Below are 17,236 nucleotides of genomic sequence, written 5' to 3' on the forward strand. Positions count from 1 at the left end.
TGCAAACTGCACGCATTTTTGTAGGGTTAGCTACACTTGCCTAGCCGGAGCCAATATCGCGTAGAGCGTCATGAGCTGTGCTGCGCATGCGCGAGGATCAGTGATGTCACACAGCTGGGTCACCGGAGCTGGCATCTCACGCGCTCTCCGACACCACCGCGCGCGGTTCGCTGCTGCTGGTCTGCACCGCATTCGAGAAGAGTGACGTCGTAGACACAGTGCCGCCAGCGCGCGCGTAGCTATTCGCTTTCCCTGTGCCGTCGCCGTCTGACACTGCGCCGCGGCCGCTTGATAGCGCCTCTGACTGGCGTTTGCAGGTGGGTAACGCCATGGAGAAGGAGAGCGCAAATGCTGCTCGACGGCGCAGAACAGCCGAGAAGCTTATCTCATCGGATCCCGAAGTAGTTGCCCGGCAATTAGCGGTTCAAGACTTTCAAGACTTTATTGAGGTTGTTTACGATACAGTTCATGTTAATTCACAACACTGATTAGACCCATAGCCACAGGCTAGTAGGGGGTCTAACGGAAAAAATTATATAAGCACAATAACAATTTGTGAAACAAAGCACAACATCATCAAAACAAAAATAATTACGGAAAGGAAACAAAAGTATACAAAAAGATTTCGTTAGGATTTAAGATGAGGTAGTGCATAACTCATATGCATGATAGCACATACTCAAATGTAGGTAATCATTACAACATTCTTTTTACTTTTGTACATCATTATATAATCAAAACGAGTATAGTCGAAGCGCCAAAAATATGCGTAAGGTTTTGTGCATGGTTATATTTTATTGTTCTTCATGGAGCAAATATTTTTTAAGTGCATGTGGGAAACCCTTTGCATCTTTTATCTGAAGTGGTATTTTATTCCATGCTTTAACTCCTGCGAACTGCAGTAAGCGTTCACCATAGACGTTGTTTGTAGGTGGAAGATTAAAATTGCGCGATGTCATGCATCTAGTTACGCGGTTGGAGGAAGAAAATATTGATACATCGAAAGGTACACTGTATGTAATGATATTACTGACGGTGACTGCTGTTTTATGTTGCCGTATATAATCAAAAGGTAGAATTTCCAACTTGTGAAACAAAGGAGCGCTGTGTTGATTATAGGCCGCATTATCTATTATTCTAAGTGCTCGCTTTTGTAATGTGCGGATAGGTTCAAGGCAGGTTTCATAGGTCCATCCCCATGAGTCTACGCAGTATGACAGGTGACAATGAACAAATGCGAAATAAAGCACTCTGACAATATTACTACTAAAATAATTCCTAGCAGCTAGGAATTACTGTGTTACTGTGTTGGGGCCACAGAGACGGCAGCGTGTTACTTCACTGACCACCGAGCCGTCTATGTGGCATAGAGAAGCAACCTGACGTTGAGCAAAAATAAACATGCATGTGCCACATAATACGTATACCGTGTGTGTGTCATTGGATCAGCAGTAAGCATAAAAATCAAGCTAATCCTAGACAATCTGGAAACCTAAGAATAATCAACTGAACCATTGCTAACGCTACGTATATCCTGGCATTCCCGAGCTAAGCCACTGCAATTTTTTTTTAACTGAGCACAACCATGATTACTGATATCAATTGTCTACCTTCTTTTATATGCCAAAATTTTGCACTTTTTTTTAAAATGTGCCACTATCATATGTGTAACACTTGTAATCTATTCGGGATTTATCTATGGATTATTCTGAATTTCCTTTTTTGAACTTCCCCCTAATATTGTGAAGTTTCTTGCTTCCTGTTCCTGAGTTGTATACAATTTTGTGTATTCTTCCCTATTCCCCGCTGTAATGTCAACAGCTCTGAGGATATTCCAAATAAATAAATAAATAAAAGAGTGCGAACTTCTAGCGTCATGGGGCCTCGTTCGCATCGCCTTCTTATTCTTTAGGCAGGCTTCGCTTCAGCCTCAACAGTGTCACGAGGAAATGAACGTTAGTGTGCTTAACATTGGCTGTTTTATACTCTTCTAGTATGCATGCCTACTACAAATACAGGTGCGAAGTGCCCACTACGCCATAATACACGTACATCATTTCGCGAATTCGCGGAGTAGCCACTTCGTGATGGCCATGCCAATACGGACACCTACGCAGCTGCACACTTTGTTAATCCTGTTGCTCATCATAGTTCATTATGCGTCAGCACTTTGTAGCAGGTGGGTCATTAAAATGCACCATTTACCTGTCGTGCCGCGTGGTGTAATTCTACGTTTCTATCACGCAATATTACGTGTGATCACGTGATTCTTCACACTACATGACGCCTGTATAGGTTTTTTTTTTCGAAAAAGTTCCAAGCAATCTCGTGGATCTGTGTTAGAACATCTGACTGCCACGCTTCGGTTTCATTGCGACTCAGAGCCACGATGTCGGTAATTGCATCCATCGCAGTTTTTCGTTCACAGACAAGGCCGACTTTTCGGCATACAACTAACGCAGCTGAAGCCGCCGCTAACGCCGATACCGAAAGTTCTGCGACACAGGCTATTTAACACGATCTCGTTAAAGCCAGTCTTTATTTTGGCAGAATTTGGTGAAATTACCACTAACAATGACCAACGAAGGTATGCGAGGTAAGTAACAAGAAACAATCAAACTCTCGTTAATTCAGCGCCGTGTTTGTCTCCTCTCCTCTTCGTCCTCGTTCTAGCGCTGTTTCTTCGTTCAAAAAGCAGTTAATTCGAATCTTGGTTGGGAGAGCGAAGGCTTGAAAGGAAGGAGAAGACCACAAAGAAGAACAGACGCTCAACTTGCAACTGAGTTGATTTCGAAAGACATCTCGCCACGAAAACGTATGCGCAGGCGCGTCACAGCAGATTGTCACACACCGATAACAAATTCCTGGGAAAGAGCGCGTTTACAAATTACGATAACGTGAAAGGGTTATGTTTGGTCATCTTTTACACTTATTCGCTTTGAAGGAACTCTATTTCTTTCATTGTCAGATGCACCGAAGGTGCACTGATGCACGTGTCTACGGCAGCATTTATCTGGTCAGCCTCTACGATCTCCCTTTCTCGCCTGCCTTTTACTCTGCTGATGACGTCAGGCTCCTCGAAAAGTGCTCTGCATCCGCAATTCCTGCAATGCGCAGGAAGGTGCGCCCCATCATTCTGAGCTTTCACTGTGTTTGTATGCTCCCTTATTCTGTCGTTAAGACAGCGGCCCGTTTGGCCTCTGTAAGATTTTCCACAACTGAGTGGTATCTTATATACGACTTCCGCAGCACAGGGAACAAATGGCTTCTTATGCTTCTTACCGCAGACTGTTTTCTCTGTTTTTTCACCGGCAAGACTACATAAACGGGAAAGCTAAAGGGGTGCCGTAAAGACGAGGTCTAGCCCATGCTTTGATCCTATCCTCTTAAGGTTATGTGAAACCTTGTGTATGTAGGGCATGACAACAAACTTGTTGGGCCTCTGTCGTGTTGTAATGCTGGGTGAGAAACCAATCTGTCTAAAAAGGGTGGAAGCAACGGCAACGAGCAAAGTGGGAGGAAAACCCGGTCATATGTGGTAAACACCCGGTTAATTCGGACGATCCTCGGAGCGCGCCAAGCACGAAGCGCCACAAACGTTCGACTCACAGGAGGAAAAACAGCGTTCGCGAATAACTCAAACGGCTGCGGTCCTTCAATAAGGCGTGGTCGCCATACACGATCTAGACATAATTGCGTTTTTGGTGACAAAGACATTGACGGCCGCGGCCCACTTGCTTCGCCTTCGATTTTACTCGGCGCACGAGAACTGCGTTGGCGATATATCCATTTATTTATTTATTTATTTATTTATTTATTTATTTATTTATTTATTTATTTATTTATTTATTTATTTGTTTATTTATTTATTTATATTACCATCAGGGGTTACACCTTACAGAGGGGAGAGGCATGTTACATATCAAAAATGAGAAACAACACTTGCTACAAAAAATAAAAGGGCGAAACTTGAACAATTCACAGAAATATACAAAATAGATTAATAATAATAATAATAACGTTTATTTCCACCAATACAAAGTTGATGGAGGGGGTGAGAATAAAAGCGACTGTCCGCTTGACTACGTTCTCACCCCCCTTTACATCAGACAGAGGCGGTGGCGGCAACAGAACACAAGATCTGACGAGGGTATACACAACATTCTAGAATCTAGCAATAACAGAAATTCGCAACAGCAGGCTGCGGTGCTGGAAGAAAGAAAAAGAAACACAATGCAATAAACATATATACCTACAAGCATAGATCAGACGTCAGTACATAAACTACATATACACTAAACACAAAATTTACGCGGTAACAGTGTTGGTTATTTCCTCATTTTTATTTAGGCACGTTATTTCAAGAAGTTTTCAATTTCAGATGAGTTAATGAGATATTGGCGCAGTTGAGAAAAGGTGATGTCTGCTATGTCAATACCTGAGGAATGTAGTCTGTTTAAATGTGACGGTAGCTGATAGGTAATTTTTTGTTGTCCATAATTAGTCCTCGTACGAGGAAGGACCCAGTGTGGTTGATGACGGTGGGGGTATTTTGGTTCATAACGCATCATGGAAGCTAACTCTGTAATAGTGGATAGACGTCTTTTTTGTTCGATCTTATAGTTGCGCAAGAGCCTGTAACTGTAGAGGTTGAAAACATTCATGATTTCGTGTTCTTTGAACAAATGTTGCGTTGTATGTCTGTAAGGAAGGTTATAAATTAGACGAAGGATTTTATTATGTAGGGGTGAAATCTTCCCTAAATTTGTTTTAGTCGTCGTGCCCCACACTAACATGCAGTAGTTTAGATGTGAAATAAATAAAGCATTGTATATAGCAAGTTTTGCTTTTAAAGGTAAAATAGATTTATGACGCCAAACTATACCAACCGCTTTGGATGCCTTTAATAAAATACTGTTTATATGGTCATTCCATTGCATATGCTGAGTAAAATAAACTCCTAGCGTTTTAATTGAATTAACCATTTCGACTGCCTGGGATTTATACTGAAAATTTACTAGAGTATCAGGTTTCTTATTTCCAGAATTAAAAATTATAGCTTTGGTTTTATTTACATTGACTGACAGTGCATTTTCGTTTGTCCAGAGTTCAAGCTTACCTAATACATTATTACCGCGCAAAGATAGCTCATTATGTGTATCTGCTGACAGAAGTATTGTAGTGTCATCCGCATAAATAATGAATTTGGACTGATAATCAATGTTTGTGATATCATTAATGTAAATGTTGAAGAGAAGAGGCCCAAGTATGCTGCCCTGGGGTACACCAGCTATGAAGTCACGAGTTCTTGACTGAAAATTACTAATTTGAACATACTGTTTCCGATGGGATAAATATGACTTTATTAAAGCTAAAGCATGTCCTCTAATACCATAGAAATCTAACTTTCTAAATAATATGCTGTGTACTATGCAGTCAAATGCTTTTGTAAAGTCTACGAAAATTCCTAAGACGAACTTATTCTTTTCTAATTTATCCAGGATGTATTCTTTTTGATGAAGCAGAGCAATTTCCGTAGAACGGTTTTTTTTAATCCAAACTGAGAATCAGTTTGGATTCAGAAAAAACTCAAAAAAAGAAAACAGAATAACTAAAAAAAAAAAACAATGTAGCGGTAGCGATAATACAGGTAGTACGTGTTCAAGAACCAAAGCTAAGAACAAGAAGAAGCCAAACCACACAAAAAAGGAAGAGAAAGCATGAGATATATAACACGAAGCAGAATCAAGCAGCGCCAAACAAGTGTTGCAAAAAACCTTAAGACGTGATGTGTCGCTGATAGCGGTAGCTGATTGTGGCTGTAGATACCATTGGAATGTGGCTCTTGGAATGAAGGCATGTGAATAGGTTACGATTCTGGAGCGAGGAACATGAACTTTTTGTAGGTGGTCAATTCTGGGTGATATGAATGAGGGGGGTTTAACAAACTATTTACGAAGGTTATTGTTGTGATAATAAAGTTTATGAAAGAGACCGAGCCGGGTTGTTTCACACCTAATGGCGAGTTCAGGAAGATTGAGCTGGGACGTCATTAGGGTAACACTAGCCGTGCGGTTGTAATTGGATAAAATAAAGCGAACTGAACGATTCTGGACTGCTTCCAGTTCATGTGTTAGTGTAGTGCCACCAGGATCCCAGACGGATGATGCGTACTCAAGTGATGGACGAATGTAAGTAGTGTAAAGAAGCTTCTTAAGGGATGAGGGTGTCATGTAGACGTTCCTGCGAAAATATCCGAGTGAACGGTTAGCCTTGGCGATGATGTACTCCGCGTGATGGTTCCATGACAGGTTACTGGAAATATGAACACCTAGATATTTGTAAGATGAAACAGCCTCGAGGCAGGAATCGTTAAGATGATATTGAGGACATACAAGCGAGGTGCGGCACACACGCACTGCTTTGTATTTTGACATGTTTAGTTCCATGGTCCATGATTGACGCCAGGTAGATATGTTATTTAAATCCGCCTGGAGCGAGGTAACATCGTCTTCGTTAGTTATTTCCGATAAATTACACAGTCATCTGCGAATAGGCATACCTTTGATGAGACGTTAGTTGGCAGGTCGTTCATGAAAATTAAGAACAGTAAGGGTGATATGTCGTGCGCCTGCGCAATAGGGCTTGGTCGCGTGTCTTGCGCCACGGCCACGGATTGCGTTATCACACTTACTGTGCTTAAATAGCTCCGGCATTGTACCTGGCGCGAGCCTTCCTAGTTGTAACATTGTCGCGGGCAGTTCGCCCGTCATTTTGAGTTGCTGGCATAGTAAAGCCTCAGTTTTCGCTCGCCGTTCGCTGGGCTGCTCTTCCGTCAGACGCGACATAGACTGGCAACGAGGATGGGACCTACCAGCATGGAAGAAGCTCCGGCCTGGTAGCAACTGGAACCCGATGGCGGATTACGCAGCCACTGGCGACGACATGGCCAAGGCGACCGCCCAAGGTGACGGGGTCAAGGCGAAGGCAACCGCAAGTTTTCAGCTAGGGTAAGTAGAGCCATTTCATACATCGACAGGCGATTGGATTAGGTATCGGAGCATGTACAGGCTTATCTCTGAGCCAATGTCACGACTCGGGGCCGAAGCACAAGCTTCTCCCAAGGTGTGGCATGGGGGTTGGGCCTCTGGTGTATGGCTTGCGCCAATCGCCGGTATGAAGGAGTCAAGGGCCTTCTCCAATCAACGAACACACAAAAAAACTTTAATCATGAGTTGAAACAAAGAAAAAGATATTCCCAATCGAACAGAACAGTTGTCTCGAATACAAGGGTGAACTAATTATACATTCCACAATTATTCAGATAAGTGCAGCATGCATGAAAATTCAAATATGTCAAGACACTGAGCAGTATCAGATGAATTACCAAACAGCAAGAGCTTAACCAACAATTAGAGTTCGCAGTCCTCTAAGTCAAGCGATTGACATACGTAACCGGGCGCAGCAGAGTCCTTCAACACCGGCACCCAGCATAAGTGACCCTTGAGGCTGGCGAGACGGGTCGGCGGAGGCTCCGCGTTGCCTCGGGGTGTTGGGTTTCCGGCGTGTTGCTTGCTGCGCTGTGCCCCCGGGAGTCTCCCAGCGTGGATTTCTTCTCCGGCGCACAGCAGACTGATGAAGCATAGGATGGGGCCGTTTTTTATACGTTTCTCCGGCCGCCGGTCCCAGCTTCTAGTGTAGTGTCGATGCATCCTTGAAACGGTCACGTAGGCACTGGTTGCTGCCGTGCATCGTTCACACTTCACTTTCGGTGTCCTTCATGGGCGAACCAGTAGCTCACAGAAAAAAGACCAGTCACGCGGTAGCGTAGGCACACGGTCTAAGACGTAGCTCGGATACAACAATACAACGTCCCGTGGTTCAGATTCCGCCGTCGGTGATGTTTACGGGAAGCCGTTTAATAATAGGCAAAACAAAAGCACATGATCTGACACGTGGCTCGGACACAACGTCCGGTGGTTCAGACAAAACACAAACAAAAACACATGATCTGACACGTAATTCGGATGCACGTCTTAAGGCTCCGGCTCTGCTGGCTGTGACCTTCACGGCAAGCAGTTCAATACTAGACAAAACAAAAACACGTCACGTAGCTCAGATGTTCGTCTTAAGGCTCAGATTCCGCCGGCGGTGGCCTTCACGGCAAGCAGTCAAAACAAAAAGAGACAAATTAAAAATAGACAAAACAAAAACACATGATCAGGCACGCAGCTCGGATGCTCGTCTTACGGCTCACGCTAACACACACTAAGCGGCGCACGTACGCTCACGGCACACCATTCTTAGAGCAGAATTAGAGTGCTTTCGCCTTGGGCGTAAGTGAAAAAAAAACCTTTGCATGGCGTACCTTAGGACATTATGCGGAAGCAATGTTAAGCATATGCGACTTCTGTGACACTGCCCCCCACTTTTAAAATATTATTACATAATATTCAACAAACCGCAAAATGTCGCATTTGTAAGCACACACAGATCACCTCCCTTATATGATTACATCGGTTGACAGCCCCGTGGGGACTCTCGTTTACAATCTGCTTAGATAATCTGCTCCTACGTTTTCTCTCCCTTTGATGTGCTTTACAGTGAATTCGTATTCTTGCAAGAGCAAACTCCATCGAAGCACCCTACTATTCAGTTGTTTCGCCTGACGCAAATAGCTAAGCGGTTGGTGGTCGGTTTGGACTACAAATGGGGCCCCATATAGGTACATCGAAAACATTTGAATTCCCCACTCGCAAAAACATTTTTACCGAGGCTTGAGCGACCCGCTCTGTCTCGACACTTGATAGTGCGACAGCATCTGGGTACCCTTCCTTTCGGTGTTGTTCGTTGGCAAATGTCGCAGGAACTAACGAATCTCTTGACGTCGGCAGTAAGCCCTGGCCAAAAGAATTCGTCCAGAATGCAGAATTTCGTTTTCTGTGCTCCTAAGTGTCCTGCCAATACTTCATCATAGGCAGTTTTGAGTATCGCTTCCCGATGTTCCCTCGGCACAATCAGCTGCTTCACGTATCTCCCATCTGGCTGTGAGAACGTGCGATATAAGAGCCCCTTCTCAATTCTGAATTCGATGGCGCTTTTCTTATCTCTGCACGTTAGCTTTTTGCCGATCTGCGAAAAGCAGTGACGCAACGATTCGTCCTTTCGCTGTGCTTCTGCGTACGCACTCGTTGCTTCGATGTCATCTCCAGCGCCAGGCGTTTTCAGACTCTCAAATTTCTTCGCTGCTCTTTTCGTCTGTGCTCTAGTCACGGCTGCGGCGGTCGCCCTTTCTTCCGTCGACTGTTGTTTCATCAGTCCTCCGCTGGCGGCTACCGGGTCGTCCGCAGCTCGCACGCCTTCTATGTTCCCAAGAATTACATCGTACAAGGGCTCCTGCATACAAAGTGCGGTGATGGTGCCCGAGTAATAGGGGGTCTCGACGTAAACTCGCGCTTCGGGCAGCATCCTCACGGTGCCGTCCACCAAATATACTGGACTGCTGTCCCCTGTGAAATCTTCGTCTTTGACGAGGCCCCTCCTGACTATCACTATATTGCTTCCCGTATCGCGCAGTACGGTGACCGACTTCCCGGAAAGAGTGCCGGCAACAACTGGCATTCCCTCGACTAAGGATTGCGGCCGTGTCAGCATAAGTACTATCACCACCGGAATCTTGTCTCCATTCTTCAACTCTACGTAGCCATCGTAGATGCTTTCTCTCTTATCTCCCCTGCCGGGTGAGTATATACATGAAGCCTGAGGCTTTTCCTTCGCTCTCTGTTGACACGCATCTGCTTTGTGTCCTTTCCTTCCACATTTAAAGCAAACCGGACCCTGGCTACCTGCAAAGTTGCTCTTGCATTGTGCCGCATGGTGTCCCAACTTACAACAAAGATAGCGCTTCGGCGGTGCTCTTTGGCTGCCCTTTTTTCTGTCTACTTCATAGCTTCCTGCTTCTTCTCGTCCATCTCTTTTTGCTTTCGCAAGGTTAGCTCCCCCTTGTGCATCCAGGAAGCGATCAGCCAGTCCTAACATTTCTTCAAGTGACTCAGCCTTTCTCTCTTTGAGATAAAGTGTCAGATTTGGGTGGCAACTGCTCAGAAATTGTTCCTCAATCAAAAGTTCACGGAGTGACGAGTAGTCCTTTGCTATCCCAGCCATTTCGGCCCAGCGGTCAAAGTAGTGATTCAACCTAGCCGAAAACTGCGCAGCGGTCTCGCCATCCGCTGATTTTGCAGTCCTAAATTTCTCTTTCTTGAAGCCCACAACGGTAAATCGAAAGCGCTTCAACAGAGCGGCCTTGACCTTGGAGTAGCTCGACGCGTCTTCCGGTGATAATCTCCCAAAAACGCTTAATGCCTCCCCGCTTAGGCATGTGCTCAAAACAGTTGACCATTGGTCTTGGGGCCACCTCTGACTCTTCGCAATACCTTCAAAACGGCGTATGTACGCGTCCAGATCGTCTTTCTTTTCATCAAATGCGATGAGGAGTTTGCTCGCATTAACCGCAAGCCGATGTCGGCATCCCTCTCTTGAGTGCTGCTAACATCACTAACATCATTCTCTCTCCTCAGCTTTTGAAGTTCCAGTTTAAGACGTAATGCTTCTACCTCACACTCGCTTGCTTTAAGTGCTGCTGCGTGCTCCCTCTCCGCTGCTTCTCGCTCTCTTTCTGCGGCCTCTCGTGCCAAGGCTCTTTCCTCACGCTGTCTCGCCTGCTCCTCCTCTATCCACTTTCTCAGTACCGCTCCTGACAGGCCAAGCTGAGTGCCGATAGATGCAAGATTTTCCAGCTCCATACTGAAAGCGAACCTTAGGCACGCAAATGAGAGATCATGCACTTATGAATGCAGGTTTTTCACTTTGATGCCGTTGCTCACAATACAAAACTCTCAGTGCACAAAAAGGATAATTGGCTAAGGTCCCTGACCCGTTCAAGGTGGCTGCTTTCCACCAGACGTCCTGTCGCGGACGCCAGATAATGTCACGACTCGGGGCCGAAGCACAAGCTTCTCCCAAGATGTGGCATGGGGGTTGGGCCTCTGGTGCCAATCTTGGGCTTGTGCCAATCGCCGGTATGAAGGAGTCAAGGGCCTTCTCCAATCAACGAACACACAAAAAAAACTTTAATAATGAGTTGAAACAAAGAAAAAGATATTCCCAATCGAACAGAACAGTTATCTCGAATACAAGGGTGAACTAATTATACATTCCACAATTATTCAGATCAGTGCAGCATGCATGAAAATTCAAATATGTCAAGACACTGAGCAGTATCAGATGAATTACCGAACAGCAAGAGCTTAACCAACAATTAGAGTTCGCAGTCCACTACGTCAAGCGATTGACATACGTAACCGGGCGCAGCAGAGTCCTTCAACACCGGCACCCAGCATAAGTGACCCTTGAGGCTGGCGAGACGGGTCGGCAGAGGCTCCGCGTTGCCTCGGGGTGTTGGGTTTCCGGCGTGTTGGTTGCTGCGCCGTGCCCCCGGGAGACCCCAGCGTGGATTTCTTCTCCGGCGCACAGCAGACTGATGAAGCATAGGATGGGGCCGTTTTTTATACGTTTCTCCGGCCGCCGGTCCCAGCTTCTAGTGTAGTGTCGATGCATCCTTGAAACGGTCACGTAGGCGCTGTTTGCTGCCGTGCATCGTTCACACTTCACTTTCGGTGTCCTTCACGGGCGAACCATTAGCTCACAGACAAAACACCAGTCACGCGGTCGCGTAGGCACACGGTCTAAGACGTAGCTCGGATACAACAGTACAACGTCGCGTGGTTCAGATTCCGCCGTCGGTGACGTTTACGGCAAGCCGTTTATAATAGGCAAAACAAAAGCACATGATCTGACACGTGGCTCGGACACAACGTCCGGTGGTTCAGACAAAACACAAACAAAAACACATAATCTGACACGTAATTCGGATGCACCGTCTTAAGGCTCCGGCTCTGCTGGCTGTGACCTTCACGGCAAGCAGTTCAATACTAGACAAACAACAACACGTCACCTAGCTCAGATGTTCGTCTTAAGGCTCAGATTCCGCCGGCGGTGGCCTTCACGGCAAGCAGTCAAAACAAAAATAGACAAAATAAAAATAGACAAAATAAAAACACATGATCAGGCACGCATCTCGGATGCTCGTCTTACGGCTCACGCTAACACACACTAAGCGGTGCACGTACGCTCACGGCACACCATTCTTAGAGCAGAATTAGAGCGCTTTCGCCTTGGGCGTAAGTGAAAATAAAAACCCTTTTCATGGCATACCTTAGGACATTATGCGGAGGCAATGTTAAGCATATGCGACTTTTGTGACAGCCAGCGATGTCTCCGATGAACGGAAGATGGACGCTTTCATCAGCATGGTACGTCCGCAAACTTATTCGTTTCTCAAGTCGCTTACCGCGCCAACAAAGCCGCCCTCACATTCTCTAGAAAGCTTGTGCGAGGTGCTCCGTAAACATTTGTTCCCTCAACGGTCACTCATAGCCGAACGAGCGAAGTTTCATCGTCCAATGCAGAAGGAACATGAAACAATACCACAGTACGTGGCAGAGTTACGGGCGCTGGCCCAAGCGTGCGAGTTCGGTGCGTTTCTCGACGAGTCACTCAGAGACAAATTTGTGTGCAGTTTACTGCGAGTCGACATTAAATGACACCTATTTTTGGAGGACAAGCAACTCACGTTTCAACGAGGTGTTGATCGTGCTACAGCCTTGGAAGCTGCGCTCGTTAACGCTACAGCTACTCACTCGAAGCCCGGTGGCGAGTTCGAAGTTCACCTGTTGCCGACCAAGGAAACCACGAAATGCTCCCGCTGTAATTCAAACCACAACGCCAGTACATGCCCACACATTAATGCGACCTGTTCTTTCTGTAACAAGAAAGGGCACATTTAGAAAGCCTGCCGGCGTAGGAAGCACCAGCATAAGGGGAAGCGAACAGCCCCGAACGTTCGAGTTTTGCTGCCGTTGGAACAGGCCCTACGAAGTGTGGTGGCCAAAGAGGTAGAAAAAGGAGAGCCCATTATTCTTAGTGTAGTTGCAGAAGGGAGTCCTTTGCAAATGGAACTCGACACGGGAGCTGCTGTCTCAGTAATATCCCTGGGTCAATTCCGTTCACTTGTTCCGTCAGTGCCACTAAGGAGGACTAGCCTGACGCTCAGGACCTATACTGGGGAACCTGGGAAGACATTCGGTGTTGCTTTTCTGCAAGTTGAGCACAATGGTCAATGCCAGCGGTTACCGCGATACGTGCTTCCTCAAAGTGGCCCAGCATTGTGTGGGCGCAACTGGCTTCAGCAAATGCGCCTCGACTGGAAGCAAGTCCGTGGGCTAAATCAGTTGTCGTCTGAGTCATCGCCAAGCTCGGAAACTCCCCCTGAGTTACAAAGGTTGCTTGACAAATATAAGGATGTTTTCACAAACGAGCTAGGAACCATGCGAGGCGAGAAAGCAACGCTCATTTTCAAAGAGGGCAAGACGCCCAAATTTTTCAAAGCTCGCAATGTGCCATTTTCTCTCAAAGCACCAGTGGAGCAGGAGCTGTCGCGACTGGTACAGATGAGCGTGTTGGTACCAGTAACAAGTAGTGAGTATGCCACTCCGGTACTGCCAGTCTTGAAGCGCGACGGGTCGATAAGAGTATGCGGGGATTACAAGCTGACGCTCAACCCCATACTAGATTGAGAACATTACCCGTTGCCTAAGCTCGATGAGTTGTTTGCAGCTCTGGCTGGGGGACAGCAATTTTTCAAAATTGATCTCCACAGGGCTTCCCAACAGGTGGAAATGGACCCGCTGTTAAAACAGTACCTGACGCTCAACACACACAAGGCACTTTACGCCGTAAATCGTCTGCCTTTCGGGATCGCGTCTGCACCCGCAATTTTCCAGAAGATCATGGATAACGTCTTGAAAGGACAGAGCTTTCTGTTTTGCTATATCGACGACATCTTGATTACGGGCCGCTCAAATGAAGAGCATCTGCAAAACCTCGATGCAGTTCTGAAAAAGCTGTCAGAACGTGGTTTGCGCGTAAAGCCAATGAAGTGGGAATTTTTTTGCGACGAACTGACATAATTGGTCCATGTAATCAACCGGCACGGCATCCATCCAACAGACGAGAAACTGGCCGCGATAGCCAAGGCACCGGCGCCAGCCGATAAGCATCAGCTTCAGTCACTGCTTGGTGTTATCAATTATTACGGAAAGTTTGTTCCCAACTTATTCACTGTTCTCTCTCCCTTAAACATACTTCTACAAAAAGACGTAGCCTGGAACTGGAATGAAGATTGCAATCACGCCTTTCAGCACATCAAGCAGCTGCTTTCGTCTGCTCCCAACTTGGCGCACTATGATCCAGGCCTACCCCTACAATTATCTTGTGATGCGTCGGCTTACGGAGTAGGTGCTGTTCAGTCACACGTCTTCCCCAAAGGTCAGGTCAGACCAGTAGCCTATGCCTCGCGCACACTGAGCCGCGCTGAAAAGGGCTATAGCCAGCTAGAGAAGGAAGCGCTCGCGCTGTTATTCACTGTAAAAAAGTTTCATTACTACCTGTATGCAAGGCATTTTGTTCTGCTCACGGATCACAAGCCATTGGCTACAATTTTTGGTCCTAAAACAGGCATACTGCCAATTGCCGCCTCAAGACTACAACGATGGGCAGTTGGTTTGTCCGCTTATTCCTTTTCATCAAAGTTCCGGCCTTCTCGCAGAACATTGACGCAGATTGTTTATCGAGGCTGCCAGTCGCACAACCGTCTGTCGAAGATCCGGAAGAGTCGTTTTACGACCTTCGCTTTGACACTATGCCGGTCAACAGCCATGACATAGCTCGCGAAACTTCACGTGATGCTACCTTGCGTACAGTGACGCAGTACATCCTGTCAGGCTGGCCGCGCAGTGTCCCTGACGAAATCAAGCCGTTTTTTCATAGACGACTGGAACTGTCTATACACCGAGGATGCATTATGCTTGGGATGCGCGTACTCATTCCCAACAAATTTCGCGCGTTCATCTCATACGAGTTGCACCAAGGTAATCCAGGTGTTGTGCGCAACAAAGAACTAGCAAGGAGCTATGTTTGGTGGCCGACCATCGACAATGATATTGAGCGCTCCACTGCATCTTGTGTGGCGTGCGGATCCAATCGCAATTTGCCACCTAAAGCACTTTTGCATCCTTGGGCCTGGCCTACGCGCCCTTGGCAGCGACTGCATGCAGATTTTGCCGGCCCAATAAGCGGAGTGATGTACCTCGTAGTGGTGGATGCTCATTCAAAATGGCCAGAAGTGTTTCCGATGCGCACAACCACCAGTGAAGCAACCATTTCATGCTTACATGAACTATTTTGCAGATTCGGATTTTCCGAAACTTTGGTGTCGGACAACGGCACTCAGTTTACTTCTGCAGATTTCCAGGAGTACCTGCAGCGAGTAGGAGCCCGGCACATGCGAACGGCTCCGTACCATCCCAGCAGCAACGGTCTGGCAGAACGTTTCATTCAGAGGCTCAAGGCCGCACTTCGGAAGTCCAGCCGCTCCACGTCGCCGTCGGATCTCGCAGACTTTCTCCTGGCGTACCGCAACACTCCGCAAGCAACTACAGCAGAGGCACCCTCTGTTTTGCTGTTGGGGAGGTGCCTCAGAACAAGGCTGGATCTCGTGAGGCCTTCTGTGGAAGACACAGTCGCCCACAAACAGTTCCGGGAAGCCAGTCGTCATAGACGTCGCGAGAGCACGTTCTGCGAAGGTGACCTCGTGCGTGTTCGGAACTTTCGCCGTGGACCAAGGTGGTTCAGTGCTACCGTACTTGCTCGCACCGGCCCAGTGTCCTATCGTGTGAGTGTCGTGACTCCTCGTGGTGTGTCCGAGTCGGTGCGTCACCGGAATCATATAGTGCGTGCTCCGGACAGACGACTTGGTGATTACCGACTGAGTCTTTCGCGCCGAGGCCCCCGTGACAGTGAGCACAAGCCCTACCAGCACGACCAAACTGGTACAGCAGCCATTGGCTGCTAATCAGGCCGCCAAGCAATGTCGCCGGTATCCGCAGCGTCAACGCCGAGCTCCCGACCGCTGCGGCACTTAGACCCCGGGACTCTAACCAAGTGGGGGGGAGGATGATATGTCATGCGCCTGCGCGATAAGGCTTGGCCGCGTGTCTTGCGCCGTGCCACGGATTGTGTTATCGCACTTACTGTGCTTAAATAGCGCCGGCATTGTAGCTGGCACGGGCATTCCTTGTTGTAACATTGTCGCGGGCAGTTCGCCCGTCGTTTTTAGTTGCAGGCATAATAAAGCCTCAGTTTTCGCTCGCCGTTTGTTGGGCTGCTCTACCGTCAGAAGACGGAAGAGCGCACAGCGCCTTGGGGAACAGCAGAGAACACCGGCTGGACGGGGCAACTAACATTGTTAGCAAAAACAAACTGTTCGGTTAGAAAGAAAGGCTCGAATCCAGTTAAACACAGTAGGATCTAAATTTAAATGTTTCAGCTTAAGAAGTAGTAACTGATCACTGGCCTTATCGAATGCTTTAAATAATCTAAAATATACAGTCAATGGTAAATCCCGAATCGAGTAGGTCATGCAGGTCGTTAGTAAGGACTAGGAGCTGCGTTTCGGAAGAAAACTTCTTGTGGAAACCATGCTGTGAGGGTGTGAAAAACTGGTTAGACTCGAGAAAGTTAACAAGGTGAATAAAAATGATATGTTGAAGTATTTAGCACGGGACAGATGTGAGTGAAATCAGAGCTAAGTTTGATGGATTGTGTGTTACCCCTGACTTGTGAACTGGCACTACCTTACCAACCAGCCAGTCTTCCGGAAGGCTAGAATGCTGCAGAGACTGTGAAAAAATGCATGACAGGATAATAGAGGAGTATTAAACAGTGTTTTTCAAGAATTTAGTATTGATACCACCAACTCCACATGATGATGAGATTTAAGTTTTTTATTGACCGCACGAATACCTTCCGAGGTAACGAAAATAGCGCCCATGGGTAGGTAATGTGGTGACGGCAAGGTGATTTGGTTATTGGTGGTCACCTGGTGAGACAAAACTTTTATGGATGTGTCATTTAGTAAAGATGTGCATTCTACGTCGGGCACGGTATACCCTTCAGCCGTCAGCAAGGCCATAGCGCGGCGCTCGCTGCCACGCACGAAATTCATTCCAAAACTGTCTAGGGTTATCTTTTAGCATAACCGGTAGAGTGTAACTAAAAA

At 46.9% G+C, this 17,236-nt stretch overlaps 1 protein-coding gene across 1 annotated transcript; it reads left to right on the plus strand.

Moving 5' to 3' along the window:
* Positions 1–14,103: 14,103 nt before the first annotated feature.
* On the plus strand, positions 14,104–16,245 carry LOC119381481 (uncharacterized protein K02A2.6-like). The gene is made up of 2 exons (XM_037649277.2): positions 14,104–14,411; positions 15,367–16,245. Exons 1-2 carry the CDS (start codon positions 14,293–14,295, stop codon positions 16,028–16,030), a joined length of 783 nt encoding a protein of 260 aa, XP_037505205.2. The 5' UTR covers positions 14,104–14,292; the 3' UTR covers positions 16,031–16,245.
* The last annotated feature ends 991 nt before the right edge of the window (positions 16,246–17,236 follow it).

Source organism: Rhipicephalus sanguineus, chromosome 2 (assembly GCF_013339695.2).
Source record: "Rhipicephalus sanguineus isolate Rsan-2018 chromosome 2, BIME_Rsan_1.4, whole genome shotgun sequence".
In the NCBI taxonomy this organism is placed as follows: Eukaryota; Metazoa; Arthropoda; class Arachnida; order Ixodida; family Ixodidae; genus Rhipicephalus; species Rhipicephalus sanguineus.